Below are 27,602 nucleotides of genomic sequence, written 5' to 3' on the forward strand. Positions count from 1 at the left end.
ATTCACATCATAAGCTATGATTGTTTGAAGCAATAAGTGTATATGTGCTTGCTAGGGACAATGCTGCGTATCCTTGGCTGCCTACTAATCAACCAACCTTTGCCTTTCTAAATTGTAAGTAGACTTTCATGTGCCATGCCTGATTAATAATTCATGATTACCACATCACCAAACTGAGCATTTACAAGTGTGACTCTACTTCACCCAACATCTGCGATCATGTAATGTTTGTCCTCCCAACAAGCATCAAGAAGCACCAATGATACTTTGACATAAAGAGCTAAACTTAAGTCTAAAAAAAGAGTAACAATGCAAACACAACTGCAAGCTACCTTTATGATGATAGAGTTTCCTGCAAATATTGCTGAAAGCACTGGATTAAAAATGTTATGGAAAGGATAATTCCAAGGTACAATTGCACCAATGACACCCAAGGGATGGTACTCCACCCTTGCCGTCTTATGTAACATCGACCGCCCAGTAGACCTGTGCATTTCAGGCAGTGTTCAAGAAACATGACATCAAGACCACAGCAGAAAACAAGCATAGGTTCAATATTTTTGACTTATGATTTATGAATATTACAAGAAACTTTGACGATTTTGTTATAAGTGATCCAGTAAAAGGGTGCAGAGCTCAGAATCCAAACCTGTACTCAGGCTTCAGCCAGCGCTCTCCCTCATCTAGTAGCCAATGAATCTTCTCACAAGTAGTCATTATCTCACCCAAAATTGCATCAACCATTGTTTTTCCGGAATCTCTGCTTGACACCCTGGAACCCCCAAAAATAACATTACCAACTTGTTTCGAACACACATCTCTAATAGCAGTAAGTCTGCATTTCTCAGGTAACCAAATTAATAATCATGTGATTAAAATGAAAGCTGGAAAGTAATGGATTGTTGCACTTGGTGAAAAATAGGGATGGCATTTGATCCGACACCAAAAGTGAAACTAGGACTACAGCAATATCATCATTTGATTTCTCAAGCTCCTCTGGAGGTTTATCTCTTGGCCGCATAGTCAAACGAATAATAAAATTTCTACATATTTTGCTGCACACCTTTTCCACAACATCGCAAAGAAATTCCATTGATTAGACTTCTAAAAATCAGCATGCTTCTTGTTGCACAGAATATCGAAATTAAACGTGTTCCCCTCTCTTTTTTTTCATGAAGGTTTACTCTCTTTCTCTCTCTTTTTCATGAAGGTGTTTCCACCAATCTTGACAAGGAGCAACTAGATATACGAGTATCATTCAGCTACACAGCTAGACACGTACTATCTCATCCTCCCACTGTATCCCTACATGAGCATTATTTTGTATTGTACACCACCTTAGCTTCTTTTACAGTATATCACTGACCATACTCCAGAACATGTCCAGTAATGATCAACATTGTACATGATTTTGTCTCAAATCGGCCTCATAAGACCTCTCTCTCTCTCTCTCTCTCTCTCTCTCTCTCTCTCTCTCTCTCTCACTCTCATTCATGCAACCACCTATCATCCTCGCAGCACCATCATCAAAGCATATGGTCCAAACACTCTCACTAGGACAGTTGTCACTGTGGAAGTAGGTCCAAGAAATGGTCATGGTGGGATGAGGTGAATGTTGAGCGTCCTGGGAGTGGCAAAGAATCTCATGTGTGGGCATGCAAATTGTGATCACATCATCACACAAGTGGGATCAGCAACATTCATGCTCACTTTTTGCTTTAGTCAGAATATGAGGTGCACTTTGTAAAGTCTTAGGATCAAAAGCTGTGAAGGCCTAGGCTGAGAGCCAAGTGTTGTACTCAAATAGAACGAGCCAAAAGGCTAAAGTGAGACATAATAAAGGTTTAGAGTTATTTGTGCTGGAAAGTTTCTGATTAAAATGAAAGACATAATAAAGGTTTAGAGTTGTTTGTGCTATATTTCAGCTTCCATTCTTGCTGTCTCTATCCCTTTTCTTCTTGCACGAGGGTGATGAGGGTGAGGGAGTGAGCTTGTGAGTCTTCTTGAACTTGAGGGTTGACCCCTTCTCATCTTTTGCCTATGAGTGTTCTCTTCTATGCTATTCTCTTGCTTGCATGCATGCATGGGAGAAATGAATTGAGGAAGACAAATCGAGGAGAGTCACAAGGTGTGCACCATGGATGAGAGGTTATTGGTGTAAGCGTGGGCAATGGAAAAGAAACACGAACACAAAGAGAAGCACAGAGAGAGAGAGAGGAAGCAGAAGATTAAGGAAGAATACTACATTGACTGAAGAAGAATGCTGATACAATGAGGATGGACTGATGAGTCCATGCACGCGACCCAAAGCATCAGTGAGGGGGGCAGCACCAAGCACAGAGAGTTGGAGAGTCAGAGTGTGCACCTACAAACAAAAGACTAAAGACCGAAGAGTGTGTGTGTCTGCCAAGTGGGGGGTGCGGCTATAAATGGCCAAAACACCAAAAAACTGGCCAACCAGAAATAAATGCTGGTCACTGAAGAGAAAAAATGCCAAAAAATAGAGACCCCAAAAAAATCCCAAATGATAGTGACAATGTCCGCAAGTGTAGGCAAATTGTGGAAAGCAAAAACTAGCCTAGGAATGCACACAAGAAGTCGACAAATAAAAAGAATGCACCTAAGTTGCCAGAGCTCCTATGTCTCCATCAAACTCTGACAAGAGCTCACAGCCAAGAGATGACAAACTGACATGACTAACATAGGCACGCTAACAATTGGAGCATCCTTCCACAACCATCGAGACTACAATGGTGAATGTCGAGGCTTCCATGAGTATTCATATTTCTTGGTAGCATCCATCTTGCTCTAGTTTGCATCCTTAAAATAGAAGGGAAGTAGGATAAGAGGGACTACAACACTTGGATATCAAGCAATCTAGCCATAAGAGAGTATCACCATGGGTGTGTGGAATTGCTTTAATAAATAGGTGGTCCATTGAGTCCCCAATGTTGAGCTAGCTTGCCTCAACATTTTGATTCTATTGTCAAAACCATAGTCGCAAGTTCCAAGCAAGGACAAGCCCATGGGAGGCTAGGATATCATCCTCATGATGAATGTATTGAAGAACGTGCCACAACTCGAGGGGGGCATCACCTACCACATCAATCACAATGTAATACACATCCTCGAGGCTCGCATAATGTGATGGGATGGGTTTTTAGTGACAGACTAGAACACAACGAATTAATCCAACACACCTCTGACTTTCACTACTACTAGTGGAAGAAGATCCAACAATGGTCCTTGTTGGATGAGGTGAGCATTGAGCGTCCTAGAAGTAGTGTAGGATATCATGCGTGGACATGCAAATTTTGCAAGTACCAACCCACAAGTGGCACCAGCAAAGTTCATGCATTGGGAGCAAAAAAAGTTTGACATTTTTGAAAGGGAATTTACTCCTAGGATGGCAAAATGCAAATCTATTTGTATGCAATATGGGGATTGGATCTACAAGAGGATTATCTTCACCACAAGGTGGGACATTGGACTATGTAAAGCAGATTTTGTGGAGTTTGTAGGCATAGGGTTGAGGAGCTCAACATTTGATGGGGGCCTTCAGGTATTAAAGCTCAATTTTGTAACAGCCTTAGTGAGGCTCTATTAAGGTAATATGGCCACCTTGAAGGTGTGAGACAAAAGAAGAGCCATTGAGATGGGCCAAAATGAGTTCATCTTGATCGAGAATAGTAAGTCTATCTCTTATATGGCCTAGCAATGCCAAATTAGCAAACATATGAAAGATTGGAAAGGTGGATTGGTGATTAGATGCTTTGATATCTTACAACTAGAGATGCTTTTTGGTGCAGTCAAGAGCTACAAACAAACTTTTGTTAAAAAAATTAAGAGCCTTGAATGGCTTGCTTTTGATTAGGTGATGGGCCACCATGATGCATCGTTGCCGTCTCTCACCCTCTTGGAGTTCAACGACAGTCTGGGACTTTTCCCTCTTATTTCCCATCTTCTTTTCAAAACATACAGAAAAAGATTAACCTTTGAAGGCTTTTTTATAAGGCAATGCACATTCATAGATGAATGTCAATGATTTGAAGGGCCATAAGTGTGGTTTGAAGCTAAGCTTTACAAAGCTCCTCTTGGAAATTTGTTGTTTGTTGTTAAGCCTACTTGTTTTTGTGATTGAAGGAAGAGATTGGTGCTTGATTCCAAACTTGCAATTATGATGATGGCTTTGGGAGGTGGAGTTCACTTCAAAATCTCATAGTCTTCTCATAAAGAACGGCTCAAAGGCTTGTTGTGTCACTACAAGATCTAAAGGATCTGATCTCGTGGCCACAACTAGTTTTGTAAAAAGCAAGTTCATGTTCTATGTGGTGCATTTGGAGCCGTGGGTCCAGGAAGTACAAGTACAAGTACAAGGTGTCTACTTTGAGATTCTGTTTGAAACTTGTTCTCCTTATGATACATTCATTGTAATCAAAACCCTTGCTCATATTGGAATTCCTTCTTGTTTTTTGCAAGTAAAGTGTGGCTAATTATATTACTCAGAAGGCTGAATACAACGAAGTGCACATGCTCAACAGACTAGCTGGAGCTTATGCAAATCACAAATCCATCATGTATACAAGCCTCTCAATCTACTTTGAGATTCTGTTTGGAACTTGTTCTCCTTATGATACATTCATTGTAATCAAAACCCTTGCTCATATTGGAATTCCTTCTTGTTTTTTGCAAGTAAAGTGTGGCTAATTATATTACTCAGAAGGCTGAATACAACGAAGTGCACATGCTCAACAGACTAGCTGGAGCTGATGCAAATCACAAATCCATCATGTATACAAGCCTCTCAAGGCGGTCTGGGGGGGGGGGGAGCAAGAAGCCATGGAGGGGATCAAGTGTGCAAAAAGTGAAAACGGAGTTCTTGACGGGCTCGAGACTTGCCCTGGACCTGATCCCGCTGACAGCGGAGGGAGTGGATGATGGAGGTCCAAAGCTCTGCCAAAGTCACATATACTGAAAGGCACTCCCCGCCAAAAACCACCTAACAACATGCCTTCCAAATTTTCCATCCTATAAGACTACCTATCATCTCCTATACCTCTAAGCGCTCTATTGTGGACTCCAATACTTTGCAGATGAGTAAAGCCTCCAAGCCAACCACTGCACAAGACCCACCCTCGATGAGAAAAATCGTATCCTACATCCCAACCTCATAAAAGAGGTGACTGTCACAAGGACATGAAAATTTGATGCTTTGCTTATGTTTAATTGACATTTGATTAAAGGATTAATCAAATGTGCAATTAAAAGATGCACAAGTGAGGTGCAAGCTACTTTTTTTACAGTTGAAGGCCCAAGTACCCTGTGAAAAAGATGGGTGTCAAAGGCAAAAGTTGTAACAAGTTACACTTGTTAGATTCTAGGTGAATTTTGGTGTCAATTTGCCCCTAGGACCATTGGTTGGCCATTAAGTGTCAGTGGTGACACTAGGGACTAGGCATTAATTAATGGATTAATGCTTGTCCAAGGGTCAATTAATGCATGGGACCACTTTGGGTTGCAAATGGCCTAGCCAATTAATTTTTGGATGGGCAAGGTCAATTTTCTGGGCATGGATTAGGCTGAATTAATTTTCAGAATTAATTGATTCTGAAAATTAATTAAATGGCTGGAAATTGCTGAAAATGGATTAAGAAAGCTGCCACTTGGCAAAACTTTCCCATGCAAGTGGGGGAAAGGCTAAATAGGGCTGAAGGGAGCGGGAAATCTAGTTTTTTCATTTTGGAGCTGTTGGAAAGAGGTGTTGGATTGTTACTGTCAGCTTTTGGGGCCAATTCCCAGCCATTGGAGACCATTTTGGTAATGGAGATTGCATATTCTTGACCTTGGGAAGCTAACAATTGCTGCTGATGCACTTTCTCTTGAAGATCACAATCTCTGATGTTCCTATTGTTGTTGGTGCATCCGTTTGGGGCTGGTGCAACAGGGCAGCAGCTGATTTTGATCAGTTCTTCGCGACAAATCTCAGAAATTTCTCTCTCTACAGCATTCTCTCATCTCCTTCAGCCTATGCTCAGCCATTCTCAGCAATTCTCAGCTATTTGGAGGAGATTTCAGCCATTTTTGGTGGGCTGATCTGTAATTTCTGCAATAAACCCTAATTTACAGCAGAAATTAAGGTTTAGCAGCCACCTTGGGATCCGTGCCAAAGATTGAAGGCTCAAGGGACTGAAATCAGCAGCTGATAATTGAAGATTATCAAGGAATTTCAAGAGCCAGCCCATCCCGAATTGATTTGGGGCAGCATTTGGCCAGCCAAGGGTCAAATTGGAGAAGAAGTCCTAGGTGAAACAAGGGGCAAATGACCTAAAAGGCTTGCTGGACATTTATGACAGCAAGAGCAATTGGTTAGCAGGAGGAGATTGAAAAATCTCAAGTTGTACTCCTTCCAATTGAATGAAAGCTAAAGAAATACCGCAAGGGGCGTCAATTTTGGGGCCAATAGGGTGTTGTCTACTGTCCAAGAATGTTATGGTAAAGTGTGTATTTCATTTTATGTGCATTTATTTATTGCTGTAATTAACTCTTAAATCAGGTTATCACCACCCATTCCAAGAAGGAAGGCTGGTTTCATGGTTCCATTGCCGGGATACATTAAATCTCTTGATTTGGTGGGCCCGAGGCACCTGATTGCAAGCCAAAGCTTTGTGATAGTGTTGATCTTTGTGCTCAGCTGAGAAATTGCAGCAAGATGTCTTCATACAGTGGGATGCAATCAAGCAGTAATGATGCCTCTCATGATGCACATTCACATGGGGAAGAAGGAAATGCAATGCCTGATCTTGGACAAGGCACGAATCATGGACAGCATGCTGAAAACATGGTCGAAGGCCAAGATGTTGGACCCTCAATGCAGAAAGAGGATGATGATCAACAAGGGGAAATGGAATTTGATGATGCATTCAAGAATCGAATGAGGGCAGCAGCCAATATCTTTGCTGAATTGGCAAAAGATCCTCAATTTACTCGGTTTTTGAACACTTCTACGAAGGACAACAAGGGCAAGAAGAGAAAATCCTCTTCTAGAACTTCGGGACAGCAAGATGCACCAAAGAACAAGCCAAAGCCTTCTCAAGATTCTCCTAAAGATGCTCATGGTGAAAAGCAGTTGGTGCCAGTTGGGCAAGAAATGCAAATGCAAGTTCATGATGTAAATGCTAATCCTATGGTTTTTGGACAGCAAGATTTGAATGAGAATTTAGGGCAGCCAGTTTACTTTGGTGGTATATCGGCTGAAATTGCCTCTACACTAGCGGATACACTATGCCTTTCATATGAGCTTGTTAAGGCCTTTATATGGTGATGTGCCTAATTAGTAAGGATGTATCTGCTGAAATTCAGTCCAATGTAGAGGAGCTGAGTAAGATATTGGTATCTGAGCAGATTTTGGAGCATAAAGAGAAAAGGTCAAAGGTAAAGCTTCCATAAGCTATTGGGTGAAGTTTCACAACTGTTCACCAATGGATGCTAAATGGATGGAAGAGGATGACTTGGCAGACCATCCTCAGTTGTTGCAGCATTACCTTGATGCCTTTCAGTTAGAGCCGACTTTGGATCGAGCTCTTTCAGGTTCAACAAGGCAAGGGTGCAAAGTACCACCTGATACTCAAGGGGGAGGTAGCACTTCCACTCCTCCAGGAATAGACTACTCTCGTGTATAGTGGATCTCGAATATATTCAGCATGCATCCAAGGTATTGTGCTGACAGTATGTCTGCCATGAGGTCACTATTCAATGTACTAGTCACAATGGTATGTATGCAGATGGGTATGGTTTTCACTGCAGCTCTAAAACTGTATATTTGCATCAGGTTATGATCATGAGAGACTGATTACCGAGTGCTGGTTTTCAGTGTATGATCATTAGTTTCAGTGGTATTCAGCCGATTCTATGGACAGCAACCTGTGTATTGAATGCCATTGACAATTCAGCCATGGTTTCGGCTTGGTTTATGCTTTACTATGGTTGTGTAGTCAACACTGTTGACAAACAAGAGTTTGGAATGCATCCGATGAGTTTCTGGCAACAGTTATGGACTATTGTTGAGCTTTCTGCTATGTTTATGCTGGCTGGAAATTTTCAGCAAATGGTGGGCATACGAGATAGTTAGCCAACAGTGGCCAATGTTGTGTTGACTACGATGCCTTGTGAAAATTCCAGTGCAGCATGGTTTGCTTTGGCACATTACAGTGCAATCGAGGACGATTGCAAGGTTTTCAAGGGGGTGGTCTGTCACGAGGACGTGAAAATTTGATGCTTTGCTTATGTTTAATTGACATTTGATTAAAGGATTAATCAAATGTGCAATTAAAAGATGCACATGTGTTGCACATGTGAGGTGTAAGCTACTTTTTTACAGTTGAAGGCCCAAGGACCCTGTGAAAAAGATGGGTGTCAAAAGCAAAAGTTGTAACAAGTTACACTTGTTAGATTCTAAGTGAATTTTGGTGTCAGTTTGCCCCCTGGGACCATTAATTGGCCATTAAGTGTCAGTGGTGACACTAGGGACTAGGCATTAATAGATTAATGCTTGTCCAAGGGTCAATTAATGCATGGGACCACTTTGGGTTGCAAATGGCCTAGCCAATTAATTTTTGGATGGGCAAGGTCAATTTTCTGGGCATGGATTAAGGGCTGAATTAATTTTCAGAATTAATTAATTCTGAAAATTAATTAAATGGCTGGAAATTGTTGAAAATGGATTAAGAAAGCTACCACTTGGCAAAACTTTCCCATGCAAGTGGAGGAAAGGCTAAATAGGGCTGAAGGGAGAGGGAAATCTCGTTTTTTCATTTTGGAGCTGTTGGAAAGAGGTGTTGGATTGTTGCTGCTAGCTTTTGGGGCCAATTCCCAACCATTGGAGACCATTTTGGTGATGGAGATTGCATATTCTTGACCTTGGGAAGCTAACAATTGCTGCTGATGCACTTTCTCTTGAAGATCACAGTCTCTGATGCTCCTATTGTTGTTGGTGCATCCGTTTGGGGCTGGTACAGCAGGGCAACAGCTGATTTTGATCGGTTCTTTGCAACAAATCTCAGAATTTTCTCTCTCTACAGCATTCTCTCATCTCCTTCAACCTACGCTCAGCCATTTGAAGGAGATTTCGGCCATTTTTGGTGGGTTGATTTGTAATTTCTGCAGTAAACCCTAATTTACAGCAGAAATTAGGGTTTAGCAGCCACCTTGGGATCCGTGCCAGAGATTGAAGGCTCAAGGGACTGAAATCAGCAGCTGATAATTGAAGATTATCAAGGGATTTCAAGAGCCAACCCATCCCGAATTGATTTGGGGCAGCATTTGGCCAGCCAAGGGTCAAATTGGAGAAGAAGTCCTGGGTGAAACAAGGGGCAAATGACCTAAAAGGCTTGCTGGACATTTATGACAGCAAGAGCAATTGGTTAGCAGGAGGAGATTGAAAAATCTCAAGTTGTACTCCTTCCAATTGAACGAAAGCTAAAGAAATACTGCAAGGGGCGCCAATTTTGGGGCCAACAGGGTGTCTACTGTCCAAGAATGTTATGGTAAAGTGTGTATTTCATTTTATGTGCATTTATTTATTGCTGTAATTAACTCTTAAATCAGGTTATCACCACCCATTCCAAGAAGGACGGCTAGTTTCAATGGCAGCCCTAGCTGACTGTCTGCCAACAAAAAGCCCCCCCACGAGATACATCCAAGGCTGGGTGCCACACGGCGGAGAATACAGCAAGCTCCTCTCCACACGAGCTGTGCCGCCTTCCAAGACCACAGGCAATGCTTTGGAGTTTCCAAATGCTACTGTGGGCAACACTTACAACCTTCATCCTGCTACATCTAGGCCAACCAACTCCCAACAGCCAGACCCCCATGTGCCAAAAGCCAAAGGAAATACGACACCCTCCTTGGCCTCCAGCTGTCCCACAAGCGACATCAGAAGGTCCGACGAAAGGCATCTGTGATGCTATGCTCCGCCCAGCATCTACATGAAGGCGCCCAATCCATGTCTTCCTGCATCAGTACATGTCTACAAATCCTAGCTATGTACTCCAAGAACCTCAGAGGCTTCTTGGTGACTGCAGTGGCCAGTCATAGCCACTCTCTAGGATCCCACTCCAACTCATCAAGTGGCCTACTCTCCCAAATCCAAAGGTGCCACTCCCGAAACTCCTCCCAGGGCACATAAGGGTCCAGTCGCTAGGTCTTCCCCGGAGTCCGACCACACGAATCCTCCTCCAGGAAAGGATAGCAATCTTCTCATCCTGTTGTCCTCTGTCAAGAGCCCTTTCAAGAGCTAGACGCCCTCCATCCTGCACGGTAAAGAAAGTCCCGCAAGGGGCACCACCCACTCTACTTGCCACCTGTAAGGGGATACCTACCGGTGAAAATCTAGCAGCCCACACCTCCCCTGACTCCATCGCCTCTTGAATCGAGGGATCTAGCCACTCCTAAGGGATCGTTGAGTCAATCTTCCTCCTCCTCAGCTCAGCACCTCGTGACATCCTGATGCCCGCTGCAACACCTCCTAATCTACCATCATGTATACCTCCATCCACAACCTGATAGTGCGAGCAGGGCCAATCTGCCCATTGGATGTGGGATTGCTCACCTATCTATATCTCGTCCGGATCTTTGACCTGGGGGTTCCAAACCACCGGCTGGCGGTCTATCTCCTCCTAGCATCCTGGAGGCCTTTGAAATAGAGCCTTGCGAAGGCCCTGCCACACTCGAAGTAAACTGCGAAGGAAGGAAGATCTGGGTGGCGTGATCTGGGCAGTCATGAAGATCCATCTCAAGGATGGCCTCCAACCCCCGCCAAGCCTTGGTCTACACTCCTAGAGACCCTCCTGCAAAAGGACCTTCTAGGTCTGTCTACCTAGTGTGAGACCACAGACCACTAGCTTGCCCAAAAGGACCAAGCTCTGGAACTCTGGGTCAATGATCCCAAGCTCTCCCTCAGACCGATACCGGATGATGGTCACCCACGCCACCTTGGCCCGAGTCCCTAGAACCGTCTGAGCAAGCCCAAAGAAAATTATGCACTAGGCAGCGAAGCTGAACCACACAAGACAAGGACAAACACCAACAAGAGGCGATGTACCAAGCCGTCGCTAGAAGGACCTAGTTGACCACCAAGGCTCGGCCCACTAAAGAAAGACGGGCAGTGCTCCAGTAGGTCAATTTCCACCTAATAGAATCCAGAACTAGAGAAAATTGATGGGCAAGAGTGATATCGAGTCCCATTTGGAACCTTAGATATCGAACGGTATGTCCCTTGCACACCCATCCGAACCCTAGGTGGACACCCCACTCCGTGCTTGAGTCTCGATCTATAAGAAAACCAAGTGACTTTTGCCAATTGATTTTCGCTCCAACTGCAGTGCAAAATACCTCCAGCGCTAGTCTCACTCTCTCCAACATCAGCTCATCATCCTCTACAAAAAGAGCCGTATCATCCGCATACTCTGAGTCCAACAACTCGGTCTCCTCCCTCACCGGAAGTCGCAAGCCACGTAGCCTGCTCACTCGTAAGCAAAGGAAATAGGATATAGCCTCTGCAAAGAGTAGGAACAAATATGGGGCAAGAGGGCAACCTTGCCGAATAGATCTCTCTAGCCGAAACTCCTCCCCCCTCTTGCCACCAATGAGAACCCTACTAGTGACCGATCTGTAAAGTGCTGAAACCCCACAGATCCAAGCCTCGCCATGGTGTCCTCTAAGAAGTCCCAGTCAATCCTATCATAGGCCTTCTCGAAGTCCAGGAGTATTGCCAATCCCTGACCATTGTGTTGAGCCCACTCGGTCGCCTCGAAAAAAGTGAAGACATTTTCTAGGATGCTCTTATCTTGGACAAAACCTGTCTGGGTGTCTTGAATGATGTCTGGAAGCACGGGGCGAAGTCGACTCCCGATCATCTTGGCCAAGGCCTTGTAGGCCACTGACAACAAGGTGATCGGTCTCCACTAGGATAGCTCAAACCGATCTCCCCCTTTGGGGAGGAGACTAACAAGACTTCCCGATAAACTCCCTGGCATCCATCCTGAGCGGAAAATCTCTTGAAAGGCGAATAGTAGGGGGTCCTTCACCACCTCCTAGTAGGTAGTGAAGAAGGCTTTAGAAAGACCATCCTCTCCCGGGTATTTTTGCCCGTCCTATGCATTGAAGGCCTTAGATAGCTCCTTCTCTATGAAGGGGTCTAGGAGGGGGCATCCCATCTCCTCTGTGACCAGGGGTGGAATACAATCCCAAACCTGTTGTCTACATCATTGTACTCTCGTTGAGACTACCTCCTGCTGAAAAAGCTGTCAGTAGAAGTCAGTGGCAATCTCCAACACCTCATCTCGGCCAGAGCGAATCCTCTCATGCTGATCACGGAGGCTACGAATCTGGTCTCCTAAGGTGCGAGGCTGATGCACCTGAAAAAATTCCCTGCACATCGTGTCCCCCTTCCGTGCCCAAAAAGTTGCTAAGTGCGGAAGGAGAACTCAGAGTGCCTGTCCTCAAGGCCGGTGAGGGCTGCCCGTGCGCGCACCTCCTGCGTGTGGAGAGTGGGATCCCCTAGTGCCTCCTGGAGTAGTCTCTGCATGGCTGCTAGGTCTCGCAACTCTGCTGCCTAGCCTGTAGGGCTGCCTCTTGGCAAATCCTGCTCAACTCGGCTAAGGCCTCTGCAACCTCCTCTGCAATCCGATCCCCCCTGGCCCACTCCATAGTCCAAAGCTGCTCAATCTACCTCTTCCCTCTTGTAGGTCGAGTCTAGGAGATCTGACAGGATCGTGTGCCATGGGCTAAAGCAGAAGCATCAAGAGTGAGGAGAACCGGGCAGTGATCAGACAAAGTGGTACCAACCAACTGCCCTACCTTGCCTCCGCGAGAGCAGCCCACTCTCCCACATAGAACCTGTCCAGCTGCTCCAAAAGAGCACCGCCCAACCGCTTGTATCCCCAAGAGAAGTCCAGTGACCTCTCCCTCTTGTGGAAAGCTGGGTCCCACCAAGCATCACGAGCTTCTATTGCGAGGAGGAAGACCTCCCATGCCTCCTACTCCTCCCTTGCCATACCCTCGTAATCTCTGCCTCTACCCTACTCGTCCTCTAAGGCCTCCAGGTTGTTGAAGTCTCCTCCAACAATCCAAGAGTCCACCTCTAGGAGTCCTGCTACGATCTCCACCCAGAACCTACTGCGTGTCCTCACCTTAGTAGAAGCATAAACATTGAGGATTCCAAGGCACGAGTCCCCTATATCCAGTCTGATCCATAGGACCCTCCTTGCCACAATCGTCCCATGATCTCGTACACAGGCAGCCGACGGTGAGGCTCGGGCCAATAGAGGTGCATACGCCTCCACTCCTGCCGTGGGCACCGACGAAGTACTCCTAGTAGCTGTGTGAGCTGCCTGGAAGTACCTTCTCTACTCGATGGGCCTGGGAGGAGGTGAGCTTGTGCTCCTGAAGAAGTAAGATGTAGATCTGTCCGGCAAGAGCAAGCTGCAGTTCTTGCCGGGCAATCAATTTCCTAGAACCACGTGCCCCACTGTAGTGGAGGCTATTCACGTTCCAGGATGCTAGGTGTATACTCATGGGGAAACCTATGACTAGCCAGACAAGCATCTGTTCGGTGTGGAAGCTGTTGATGAAGAGGAAGAGCCATGGGCATGCGAATGCGCTTAGCCGCAGGCTTAGAGGGTGAACTCCGTTCCCCCGTGGTGGCTCTCGGGCAGACCATGGGGGTGATAGATGCTCCAAGCAATACCACCAAGGCATCTATCAACCAGGCTGAGAGGCGTAACTCTGTACACTGGTAGAAGCGGGCAGCCTATGCAAGGGGCCACTCGATCGCATCTATCGGTGAACTCCATTATGGAGGGGCTTGAAAAATAATGCTCACATGTGGGACCTCGGCTCCAACCCACCAATTAATGTCTATCATGCACCCTGGCCTGCTGGGAAAAGAGTGCTAGTTCTTCTCCACTTCTATCTATGTCATCGTCTATTCTCCTGAATGAGAGGTCTGAAAGAAGAAAGCATAGTTTGGTCCAGCTGCTGGTGGTGCAAGTAAATGGACCTTGCCGCTCCTTGACTTGCGGACCACGAAGATCCCCACCTCCAAAGATAGTGGAAACTCTCCGCGCTCCGCAACTCTCAAATAAGACCACAGACCATTGCGGAAAAACTCCTGGGGGAGCAATTGCGCCTGTCGAGGGAAGGTGTGACGGGCGGCTGGACCAGATGAGCTGGTGGTTGTGTTTTGGGGGGGGGGGGGGCGCCCCGGCACATGTACTAGGTGAGGATCGGGAGGGCTGATCGGCAAGGGAGAAGGTGGGGAAGAGGACAAGTAAGGGGTGGTGGGGTGTGAGGGGGGGCGAGTGGCCCTGGAAGGGGGAGGCTATGGGATAGAGTCGGAGGGGGATCCATGAGGGGGGGGGGGCATGGGGGATCTCGAGTGGGGGGGGGCCGAGATGCCTCAGTGGATGGTGGGGGTGGAGGCTTGTGATCCTGCTGGGTGGGACGAGTTGGGGGGGGTGGTGATGCAGGGTGTTCTCATGGGGACCCGTCGCCCACCCTCCAGCTCTCTGCTGCCATGGTTATGTCTGAGGGGTTGGCTAAGGCCCACCCTGTCGTCTCCCTCCCTGTCATCACTAGACCCGTGTGAAACCGTCAGCATCCACATGTGGTTCTACCAACTCAGCCGCCTTGGCTCCGAAACGCGTGCAATCTGCTGCCTGATGCCCAAAGTCATGGCATCGCAGGCACTAGCCAGGCTACCCTGTCACAATAACCTGCTGCAAAGAGTGTCTACCTACCTCAATCTCAAGAAACTTAGGTATGTTCTTTGTATCTTTTACAACCACCCATACCTTCGGGACTCCTACAGCTGTCACTACATCCGCAAAGGAGGGAGGAAGAACTGTGCCGAAAAGCCGTCCAAAGTCCACTAACTGACGATACTCTACCGCCAGTCTAGGGAATAGATGGGTGACCGGGTATCTAGGAAACCTGTTATGGAGCACGAACTCCTCCACTATGAAGCCACTATACCAAGGAACCATGTAAATGACCCTCTTCGTGGAGGCATAAGGTGAGCTATCCACTAGCTCACGGGTTGCATCCACAGAGGTGAGTCAAACCATGAAGATTCCCCTGAACCATGAGAACTACCTTTGCAATGTGCGTTGTGCCAATGCGTAGCGTGGAGTAAAGCCAATCTTGAAGCTGGGCCCTGGATGGAGAGTGTCCTACAACCTGTCCATAGATTGTTGTTTCTTTTAGTTTCAACTATGTGGCACGGACAAAAAGGAGCTATTCCTCAGAGAGGACGACGCGCAAGGTGTTTGACTGGGGGCACTCGCAAAATGCTCCGACGTCTGACCAGAGGTTTCCATTGCGCGTCACTACTGGGGGCTATCAATCTAGCTGCTATGATACCAAGGGGAAGTTGCTATAGATGGAGGGAGCAACGAATGCTAGTGGTATGAACCTACAACATAGGATGGAGGCATCGGAGCAAGTCGACTGAGGAGGTCTTTCATGCATGAGACAGAGGGCTATTGGAATTCCTTCTAAGTCTCCTTGATGGCATAATCAATCTAACATATTACCCCAAAGAAGTCTAAACAGCAAGTTCTTTGTACCTGCCACCCTAAACTCAATGATCCTTTATCTAATCTTGGCTCTTGCTCTTATGGTTCGACCGCAATCATGTATGGATGCCCATGCAAAGAGGTGAATTGATGGCCTTTTTCAAATGAGTGGACTCTCATTTTAGAGTTGCTCTCCTATGTTGAAAGTGTTAGGATTCCAAAAAAACTACCAAATGTGATATATGGTGTGTCTATTGTTTCAGAAGAGAAGTTCGCCCTCTAAAAACTTCATGTTGAAGATACTTTTACTTTGTACAAGTTGTTAAGGCGAATAAGGGGTTCATAAGAAGAATTTCATGGTCTCAATTGAGGATTTTCTATTCTTGGGTGGGTTCTGAGCTTCGGTTTTTAAGTGCCTAGTCTGCTATTCTCAAGTGCATCTCTAAAGAGATTCTTCTAGTGGTTACTTCTTGTAAGATAGATTCAAAAGTGTGGGAGAAGTTACAGATGTTGTACAAGGCTACATCGACCATGTGAGTTGTAGCATGTGACCCTCTATGGTCAACTTCAGCAAGTGAAGCTCAAGCCAAAGGATAATATTCAATCTTTTCTACTTCATGTTGCATAGGTGCAGGATCAACTTTGGCACATGCAGTCCGCCCTTCCAGAGGCTCATCTTGTGGTGATTATGCTCTACAAGCTCCCTTCAGAGTTTAATGGAGTAGCCAATGCTCTATGGGCCCAGACATCGCCAATACTAGTTAGCCTTACTCATATGTCCTCTATGCTACTTGAGCATGAGCTATCTTTGAGGTTACAAGGGAGGCTTCCATCTCACTATGCTGGCCATGATGAGGCATTTGCCACTTCAGAGAGGGGTGGCAAGAAGACAAAGGACTAGTATTATCAGTGTCGAAAGAAGGGACACCTAGGCAAGGATTGCAAGGAGCTAGCAGCATCATAGGAGGAGGAGGAGAAGCAACAAAATACAAACTCGTCTCCATCCAAGGAGCAGAAGGGGTTCTCTTCTTGAGAGAAGGGAAGGGCATGGCTGCATGTATCTCTACTACTTTCTAGTGCTAGTGATGTGGTCATCCCTCACGACTCTCCTGTGCTAGAGAAAGAGTATGAGAGAGTAGTGAGGTGGGGCAATTAGGCTTCATTTATATAGGTATGCAGATGCAAAGGTCCCAAAGAGGAGCTTCCCTTTCGCATCCACAAAAGTCTAGTAAGTTTTGAAATCCTGTAGCTACGATTGACATCCAAGTTCATGATGGGCTACTTTTTAACAAGAAGTGGGATTTGCTCCTAGGTCAAGCTCACGTGAGAGGACACTTTGGCATCTAGTCAAAGGAAAGGATTCCATGGTCATGTATGCTCAAGATCATTGCTAACAAGATAGTCACGTATGCTACTAGAGAATCAAGATTCATTGTTGACAAACATAAAAAGCTGCAATGATTCTTCTCTATTTTAAGGAGTTGATATGATCATCATCAACATCAGGTCGGTGGCTTGCAGACCTACTATTTGGGTGTCCATGGTACTATTTGACTATCATTGTTGTCTGCACTATGATAGATCATTATCATTGTATATTGTATTGTACCAAATCACCCATGATTTAAGAAAGGGTATTAGCAGATTAGTCAGTCCATGTGTGAGTCTACATCTATATAGGTAGACTATGCATTTTTTTTTTCAATGTTGATCAATGTAGCGGCTAGCCAACTAATTTATTTACCCTAGAATGTGACAAACCGGTCATTTTTTATCTCGCCAACTGCATATTTTAGGCCATTTTCAGCTGGCGAACTTTTCCCTACTTGTTACCTACTTATAAGTTGGGCTCCCTCCTTTGTTATTCACTTCATCATACTTTGCGAGTTTTGTTATAGAGAGCAAGTCAATGCCAATGCCCACTTGGCTAGTGATTTATTATATTTAACTCTCTCATGTCTTGGTATATGGATTCCATTTCCCAAGCATTCTTTTGAGTTCTCTTTGCAATGTTCTTCATTTCTTTGAAATCTCTCTCCTCTCGTGTTGAGCAGTCTATTACAACAGATTTGCACGCTTCCATCACTACACCCACTTACGAGTCATGATATGGATACTTGCTATTGTCAATAGCTTTTTTGGACTTTTCTATTTACTATTCAGCTTGCCCCTAGGCTGTAATTTCTATGCTGTTCTTAGTATGCATTAGTGACACCTTCATCATTTGCAACTTTGGCATTCAATGTAGAAGTTTTATGCATGGCTTTCTGTTAATGTGATACTTTGATGATCCACATTCTACATGCCAAATTCAATACCATGCTGGTCCCCCGTCCCCGCCCCCCAATCACTTGTGAGTAAGGCCGAGAGAAACAGAGCTGTATGCACTCATTGATTCGCTTAATATCCTTACTGTTGTGGCAAAATAGACTAATTAAATCTTCTCACATTAAATCAAAGCATTCAGTTTCTTCCACCTTTCCCCTACTCTCAGTATTGTGCAACTATCAAAACCTAAATTGGACTTGCAGAATCCTGATTCTTGATCTGAAAATCCTAGCATCTGCATACAATAGAGAGCTTCCCACAGTGGTCAAGGTCAATCATCGACAAATTGGAGAATAAAGCTGAGTTACTGTGAGTTCTTGGTTTCTGCAGATTCACTTTGCAGAAATAAACCCTTTCTAGTTGGGAAATCGACAAGTAACCATTAATAGCTTGGCTGTAAGCACTCAATAGTCACGAAGGGAAATAGGACAGAGCAGGAATGGCCAATTTTTCCTCTTAAATGGTAAACCCATTCTCAAGCATCATACATACTGGCATACTATGGACTATGAATCCGACTCCAACACACAAGCGCATTGGTTCACATTTGTCATCATCACTCGCAGAATGAAAGGTTACTCTGAAGAAGAAGAGTCATTACCTATCCAACAAAATGAACAATTATCTACAAGTGCTGGTCCACACCATCATCTTTACTAGCTTAACTGAAAGAAAGACTAAACTGAAAAAGTCCCCTGCACACCCATACTTTGCTGCTGCTGCTGTTTTTCCCCTAATGACCAGCAAACCATCATGTATCACATGGTGATTGTCTCGCAATCATAATAAGAAGGTGGGAACAACATGAAGCTCATCCACTTTTATCTTTCTGTGTCTAACAACTTGGCTCATTCCTTCTTTTTATCTTTAGTCACAAGCTCTTGAAAGGCTGCTGCTTCAGTTGTCATTAACTTCTCGTTGCCATCTTTTAATGTGCCAGGATATTGTCTCAATAAGTGTCCCAATGACCTACATCCGTAGCAATTGGGAAAAGAGGAGATTTGTAATTGTAGGTGATAAGGATGTTAATGTCAGAGTGTCATTAGCTGGCAACAGAAAGCCCCACTTGAAGCATGAAGAATACAAGCTAATAGTGCTACATCCAATGAAAATGTGGGGTAATATGCACTCGTAGTGATTCCAAGGTAATCCAAGCCCAACAGTAAGGCATAAGACCCTTAGCAATATCAAAGAGAGGGTCTCACGGCATAGCATAAGCAAAATAACCACCTCCCTTAAGTGTTTGACACATGCACAAGTTGATGTATAGTTTATTGTCTATCCTTTAATGTACCAGAATATTCTCTCGCTAAGTGTCCTGTAGGTGATAAGGATGCTGATGTCCCTACCTGGCAACAAAGCCCCTCTTGGACATGTGGGATAAGATGCATTCCTAGTGATTCCAAGGTAATCCAAACCCAACAGTAAGGTGTAAGACCTTGGCAATATCAAAGAGAGGGTCTCAAGGCATAGCATAAGCAAAGTAACCACCTCGCTAAGTGCTTGACACACTCACAAGTTGGTATATTGTCTATTGGAGAAAATTGTGCGTAAAAAACTCCTTATCACTGAGAATAAATAACTTTATCATCATCCACAGCATCCTGCATCCATGCTTAAAGCATGGGCTTTCACATGATTTGTGCCATAAAATAGAGCCAAGCAACCATTGTTGTGTTGTTTGATGCTCTGAGGTCCCTTTTGCAGTTCACAGCATGTTAAAGGCCCAGAATCTCAAATTGTTTCATAACATGGTTAACAAAGAAGATCAGGCTGTAAGGCTGACTACAGAAAGCTCGAGGTATCAGGCTTAGAAAGCAAAAGCAAGGGAAGTTTGCTACTCCAGATCCATAGCGAAAGTAACCAGATGATGGAAAGCCCAAGGTTTCACACTTACAAAGCAAAAGCAAGTTTGCCACTCCAGATCAAAATAGTAACTAGCATTGATGCGACCCAAACAGTCAACGTTCAATTTTGGGAAACTCTTCAAAGACCTGGAGACCACATATCTAAACACAAATATAAATTCACACATACAGGAAAGTCCCTATATATGGATTACAAGCACAGTGACGAAGGTATAGATGAGTTCAGGATGCACAAGGTGTTTGCATGTCTACATAGACCTCTTAACATGCATGGTCGATACAATATGTATGTATGTGTGATATGCATGTGTGGCAGCATATGGTATATACACTCAGTATGCAAGTAATGACAACTTGTCGGTACAAAATGCATTGTAGTATAAAAATTGATGCATATGTACACACATAGTCAAGTGCAAATGCATGAAATTTGATGAAAGTTATCTTTAAAAAGCTTGGCTCACGATTAAAAAGATGTCAATCAAATGTCAACATAAAGAGGAAACAAATTTTCTACTAATCCGTTGCTATTTAGCTGGTGCAACTTTAGCATATTTTTACAAGAATCCTTATTAAGCCCAAATGTTCAGTAGCCTCCTCCAAATGCACATAAGACAAACCATTACCACCAAGAAAGAGCATTGATTCAAGCAAAATGTGGGCTTACTGGCAGATAAGTTCTTGATTCTCAATGATGTACTTTAATAGTACACGTAAAAGCCTGCGCCGCTGTTTAAAACCGCTTCTTTTCCATGTACTTTGTGCTATCCTTGCTTGCTCTACATAAACTCTAACCTTCATAAAAATTTGAAGAAGAAAGACTGTACTTATGTCAGGTGTCACCACTATTATACTTTTAAAAAGAAAAAGAATACATTTGAAAAACAGCCTTGATGTCAGCTTTGCGCCACCATTACTTCAATTATGTTAGTCAACGACCTCGAATTGGTTGCCTACATTAATGACACACTTCTATAGAACTAGCAGCAATCCACACCTTTGCAGCAACAAAGAACCAAAACTTCAGACTGATCTGCAATTGAACTGGTCTTGTTCTAGGAAAAGAATGCCCTTACATCTTCTTTGCTTGCAGCTGGAAAAGAGCCAAGGTATTTCATTGTGGCAGGTTCAAAACATTTGACTCTATCACCATATCCTACTCCTTTTCTCGGAATCTGATACAGCAAAATAATTATGATTATGGTTATGATAGCCAAAAGCAAGGTTGATATCAAATGAGACATTACTGGTGCACAACTTTTGTCAAATAAAGTGAATAGCAAGCAAAAAGACAAACCCAAATGAAGATTGAGACCCTAAACATGCAGCACTATGATGTTTGAATTGGACTAGCGGAGCAGTTCAGGTAACAACTTTGTGCAATTGCCAGGTTTGAGTAGCATTCCAGGCAGGCAGCATTGTGCAGCAGTGGTCCGCCAACAGCAGGCAGGTGCCACGTGGCAGCCTGTGCAGGCAGTTCAGCAGTCAGCTGATTTTCTGGTGCAGTTAGTCATATTAAGCAGCAGCCAACCTGGTCATTTTATTTTCATTATTTTTCCCTATTTAGGGCAAGCCTTCCCCCCCCCCCCCGGGGTGTCACATTCATCTTCTAGTTTGTGCAAGTTGAGAGATTGCTCCGGCTTTTCATACTCTTACAGCCCTTTGTAAATACTGTCTTCTGTATTCAGCATATATTCAGTGCAGTCTTCGGCGTTCTTCTCTCTCTCTCTCTCTCTCTCTCTCTCTCTCTCTCTCTCTCTCTCTCCCTGTGTCCACTTAGTTCTTTCAGCCCAGTCATATACTTCTACATTTGTTGCACTCTGACAGGGTATCAAAGGGGTGTTGAAGGGCTGACTGATCATGGGTAGACCTGAAGAGCACTTTCAAAGCGACACCAAGGCTGTGTTATCAGCATTCCAGGGGGACTGGGAGGGCTATGCATTGACACAAGGCTGGAGCAAGTAGAGACACACAGGAAAGGAAGTTAATTTGCTGTTTTTGTGCAGGAGTTGCTGTCTAGGAAGGAGAAAAGGCTGTATTTTCAGCCTTTTGCTACAGTTTACAAATTTCATCGCCTTTGGTGGTTAAGACAAGTTCGAAATGGGTGAAGGAACTCCAAGCACGTTGCCTTTTCAGAGTCAAAAGGGGGCTACCCATTTCCTTGTGTAGGATATTTGAGTGACCATGTCTTCTAAAGCTAACATGGAGTTTCAAGATATCATGGACCGCAAGGTCCCGGTTCTATAGGTTCTTCGGGGAAGATCAAAAGCTAGATGGAGAGAACTACCGCATTTGGTAGGTAATGATGCTTGCCATCTTGGAGTCTTATGATTTGACCGAGCTTGTGACCAAGTCTATTGATCATCCAACAATCAAAGATTCTTCCACACTTTCTAAGGATGAGAAAGCAAAGGTAGCAAAGGTACAAACCTAGGATGAGTTGAATGCCCACATTTGCTTGTTCCTCTCTCTCCTACGCACTAACCATGATTGTTCTTTCTTTCAGCTTATTCCGTCAAGTTTGAAGCAAAGTCCTTCAAAGTTCTTGATGGCAAGACTAAACAGGTGCTATGACAAGGGCATGAGGAAAATGGTGTTTACATGATGCAAAGTTCCACGAACCTTACTTCATTACTTCTCTTCACAATCTTAAGACCAATTTGTGGCATGCTTAGTTTGGCCACCTCAACTACGACTACCTTTGAAAGACAACTCATAACCAGCTAGTTCATGAATTGCCAGATGTTGGGGTGAGCTAAAACCAACCTTCCTTTCAGGGAAATGGTGGATTATGACCTAATTTACAACAAGCACAAAATTCACATAAAGTGAAATGAAATTGTTACCAATCAATCTTGGATAATGGACACCTAATTGGCCCCAAAAATTGACGCCCCTTGTCGTATTTCTTTAGCTTGAATTGAATTTGGTTCAAGCACATTGAGATTGCTCTCCAATCTCCTCCAATTTCCCATGGCCCTTGCTGCCCAGGATGGAGAGCAAATCTTCAATTCAATTTGCCCCTTGATTTTGAAGGAGATTGGCCTCCAATTCACTCCTTGGTTGAGAAATTTGGCCCCAAACTTAATTATGGCTTGCTGGCCTCTTGAAATTTCCCAATTTCAGCAGTTGTGTTCCAAGTCTAAGGCCTCAATTTCTAAGCCCCATTCCCAAGGTGGCGGTCAAACCTTAATTTCAATTTTCTACTATAAATTAGGGTTTAGCAGCAAAAATTCTTCAATTGAACCCTCCTACAACTAAATTTAGCTGAGATCCCTTGAAAGAAGCTATGAATTGGCTGAGAGAATAGAAAGGAAGCCATGGAGAGAGAAAATTCAGAATTTCATTGCCAAAATTGGCTGAGATTCAATGCTGCCCTGCTGTGAATGCTTGTTAACCAACAGCCAAATCCAATCTGAAGCTCAAAATGTTGTCACCAACTGCTGCAAACTCTCCTGCATCCATCACTTGAACCTCAAGGGCTGCAAAATGCAGTCGGCACCAGCACATTGATGCTCCCACTACAGAAAATGGTCCCGAACAGCAGTCGCCAACAGCCAAATTCTCCTCCTCAGCAGGGCTACCAATTGAAATTCAGCTTCGCCCTCCCCTCTCCAGCCCAAACAGCCCTCCCACCTTTGCATCGGAAGTTTTGCCAGCTTGCAGCCTTCCTTATTCATTTCCCAGCAATTTTCGGCCCAATTAATTAATTTTCATAATATCAATTCTAAAAATTAATCTTTAAAATTTGTGTTCAAAGAAATAGCTTAATAGCCAATAAATAAATTGGCTAGGCCAATTTGTCACACAAGCCGTTGCCCCCTCCCAAACACCACCAAAGCTCAAATGTTGGAGGATGCCACCACAACTGGAGAAGAAGAAAACACAGCTGTAGCAGTTCTGGAGAAGTGGGCAGCGGCCAACATAGCCTCAAGAGAAAAAGGCATGGTTGTCTAGATGATCCAGGAAGTTGACAGCAACAAGAATAGAGGAAAACGCAGGCAGCAATTTGTATAAATGGTAACTTAGCAAGGGTGATCATAACAACAACAAAATACAGTAGATCTGATGCTGGAAATACCAAACAGATGGTTTTAAACAGGTCACTTGCAACTAGAGAAGGTCAAGGCAATAGGGCAACAGCAGGGCAGCCTACTGATCTGCAAAATGCACTTATCTACAAGTCATGGCAGCTGATAGGCAATAGCCACCAGCAGGTGGACAGCAAGCGTAGTGGGCAATGACTGAAGAATGAGGATTGCAAGATGTGCAAAGTGGCTGGACACATAGTTGCCAAGAAACCCGTTTCATAAGGTTAGGAAACTTGTTTCATAACTAGCGGTTCATAAATATACAAAACACTTATTTTAAACTTTCACAAATGCCATATGCTAAATATCTTGAGACTTTTGTGATCATCATTTCTGGATTTACTTAACACATTTCATACCTCTTGTTTCAAAAACCCTTGGCGACTATGGTTGGACAGATCCCTATTTATAAGACACATGAGCCAACCAACGGTGTAGGGTGGCACTTGGGCACTCTCAAGTGGCACCCAAACACTTTGAGTACATTAAATATGGGTGCATGGATACTTTTGGGACATTTGATATTTGAGTTTTGGGATGTTTAGTGAGCTGAAAAAAGGTAATTCAAGTCAATTAACCCTTTATTATTTAACAAAAAGGACGAAATAGCTTGTGTAATACTAGCAATAGTGCAAACAAAACCCAAAATGGACCCAAATCAAAAATCTAACAATGCTAACCCTAAGGGCTCTACTATAGTGTTAGTCAACCTACATATGCTCATCAAACTCGTCCCAAGTGGAGAGATGAAGCAGAGGGCGTTGACGACTTTGTCCAATAGGTCAAAGCCCGCTCTAATACCCAATCTTGGATTTAGGGTTGCAAGTGTGCGTGCACACACACACACACACACACCCCTTGGTGACAGCTTTAGAGTTAACAACACAAAACATATTGAGTAGTATCGATGTAGATGATTTACAAGACTAAGCTTTCCCTAAAGTGAATCAGCATACATACAAGGCTAGAGGAAACAAACCTCCTAGTGAGGGGGAAAAATTGCCTAGTGGTCCTGCGTGTGTTTTCACATATCACTAACAAAATACGATAACATGTTTGTGCCTTCACCCGACAACCATGCTAACCATTGTATCTGTTTCATCATATTTGCTCAGCGACTATGCTCAGTATTCTAGGAACACAATGCTCAGCAACTGGGATGCAAGCAACAAAAATAAGGATCATTCATTGACCAATGCTCAATCAATTGTTTGTTTAAGTGGTCGAGGGGTGCCTAATTGATGCCTGCAAGCAAGCATGGTAGTACTGGGCTCAACATGGTATTGCTTCCTTAGCTCAAGACACAAAAAATACTGCAGCTGAACTCAACCTGTATGACAGCTTGAACCTGAGGCAAGTCTCGCTGTACAGAAAATGAGCTGCTTCTAGACTAACAAGTTGGCATGCAAGTTGGCACACCTGCCCCATCATTGATGACTACATTACTTACCATACCACTCTAGAAAAGCAGAGAAGAGCCAAAATAGTCCAAATGAGGGAAAGGAAATCAAAACTCGAGATCTCGACTCAACTGAACATTGGAATCTTTTTTTTTCCAAGCTTGGACACAAAAATGAAAATGATAATGGAGCTAAGCTCATGCGTGTTTGAAACAACACATTATAGCTATTTAGGTAGCCTATGAGCTGCCCAACTGGAGCAAAAAGCAGGCCAGGTTCGACAATACACTGCAGATAAGGCTAAGAGCTAAGACTTCTGGTCACATTGAAGCACAAGCAGGCTAGTCACACACATGCACTGAAATCCTCCAGCAAAGCCATACTGTGTAAGGCCCACTGATCGGCACACCATTGTACCTGTATACATGTCCTCCAAAATAAAACATGAATTCTATTATTGCATTTTAATTGGCAAAAAGCATAAGAATCTGGAAATCAAGAATAGCCTATCGACACCTCACAATGGAGTCTGCTTAATGACTTATGTTAGGCCTTTCCTTCTCAAAATGATTTGATATTTGCAGCTTAGTTGCTCGAAAATATGTAAGTATGATGAACTATCAAACTGTGTGTTAACATTCGGGGAAGGTAGAACAGATTAGTACAGCTAAAGACTGCTACTATATATAATCCTCGTAAAGTTCTTTAGGAACACACCACCTTTGTCAGAGGACACTCATCTCCAATGATGTCTACCGAGAAAAGGAGCTAGAGTACCAGCTCAAACATGGTATTTTTGCATGCGGCACACTTACATAAATATGGCGATCTTCATTTGCTTCGTCTCCATCCAAGATCACTGCACAAAATTGCATTTTATGGTTTTACAGGCGATTAATCTGGAGATATGTAAATCTCTTGAGAGAAATGTTATTAGAACTTCAGATGTAGGAAGCCTTGGTATAGAAGACATGCAATCTACGTTTGAACTGACAAACTGATCTAAATTGTGCACATGCAACTTACATTTGAACTGACAAACTGATCTAAACGTTTTCGGAATTTTGAATATGCGCACGCAAGGTCATGAAACCTTTAAAGAACAAACGTGCAACTGGTAGTTGACACGGACCTTTACAGACACAAATGCAGAGAAAAGAAGAGTCCTTTGTGTTTTAAGAAATTCAAGCAATGTAGGCATAATTCCCCGGTCTAAATCTCCATCAGACAACAGTGCAATGCAGTAAAAAAGAAGGCAATCGGAAAGTACCATCTGATGCGTCAACCTCCATGGATTGTACGATTGGAGGGATGAGCATGAGCAGAAATCGGCAGAGAAGGTAGGCCCCTGACAGCACCACCATGAACCACCATAGCTCCATGAGTAAACTAGAAGGGGCAAAGTTATGCTGCTCTTCCACACCTTTGGCCAAATCTAAGTCTCTCCAAGCCTCAAGGCCTGTTTGTTGTCTCGTGAAAAGCAAGATTCACTAGGACAAAGCGGGCCGTCGCGCCCTCCCTCCATTAATGCATTCTTTTCTGCACCTTCTCTTTACCTTCATCTACAACTCTTTCCCTTTTGGCGTTTATTACAGCGTATCAGAGGTAAAGTTTCGAATTTGCTGGTAAAGTGACAAATGCTGACTTATGCCAAAATTAAGTTTTGAGATTATCGAATATTAACAATTTTTTACAGGCGGTTAAAAACGAACCACTTGCAAGTTCCATTTACCAAGGTGAGTCATCGAAGTTTAAGTTAGGTGCATGTGCCCGTGGCGCTTTGACCAAGTCCTATGTAATTTCGTCGACAAAGTACCTCAAACAATAGAGGTACTTACATGAACTCCCTCAACTTGACTGCCACATGGCAAAGGCTACGTGGCACTTCCCTTTGAAAGAGGGGTGTGCAATGTGAAAGGCATACACACCTTGCGTACAAGTGAGAAGTAGAGAGATCGTGTGATGAACGGCCTCTTGTACTACATGGCCCACAACACTTCCCTCGTCAGGGTTTTGCACATGTGGACTTCCTTGACAAGTGGTGTAGGCATTTTGGTGGTAGGACCTATATCACACTCGGTGATGCCAAACTCATCTTCCAAATCCAACAGGTACATAATCTTCCTTTTACTCTCTCTCTCTCTCTCTCTCTCTCTCTCTCTCTCTCTCTCTCTCTCTCTCTCTCTCTCTCTCTCTCTCTCTCTCTCTCTCTCTCTCTCTGTGTGCATGCAACACAACCTTTGAAACTACATATAATAATAAAGAATACCCTTGACTTTATTGGAGATAAAGGCACATGCACCTATGTCTCCCATGTATTCACTACATTGATAGTACCTACAC

At 44.0% G+C, this 27,602-nt stretch overlaps 1 protein-coding gene across 3 annotated transcripts in view; it reads right to left on the minus strand.

The window, feature by feature from the left end:
• ALDH22A1 (aldehyde dehydrogenase 22A1) overlaps positions 1-26,853 on the minus strand; it is a 36,287-nt gene extending 9,434 nt beyond the window's left edge. The window contains exons 1-6 of one of the 3 annotated variants that reach the window (XM_087692655.1): positions 26,530-26,853; positions 26,075-26,118; positions 20,845-20,943; positions 20,436-20,563; positions 650-772; positions 333-486 (exon numbers count right to left, since the gene is read on the minus strand). In XM_087692655.1, coding sequence (XP_087548781.1) covers positions 333-486; positions 650-772; positions 20,436-20,563; positions 20,845-20,943; positions 26,075-26,118; positions 26,530-26,641 — 660 coding nt within the window. In that variant the 5' untranslated portion in view covers positions 26,642-26,853. Of the gene's footprint in view, positions 1-332; positions 487-649; positions 773-20,435; positions 20,590-20,844; positions 20,944-26,074; positions 26,119-26,529 lie in introns of those variants that run through there. The other 2 variants (XM_087692658.1, XM_087692659.1) reach the window with 2 other exon arrangements.
• Positions 26,854-27,602: the final 749 nt, after the last annotated feature.

Source organism: Lygodium microphyllum, chromosome 14, assembly GCF_053477565.2.
Source record: "Lygodium microphyllum isolate KBCC chromosome 14, Lygodium_microphyllum_v1.1.10, whole genome shotgun sequence".
NCBI classification, from domain to species: domain Eukaryota; kingdom Viridiplantae; phylum Streptophyta; class Polypodiopsida; order Schizaeales; family Lygodiaceae; genus Lygodium; species Lygodium microphyllum.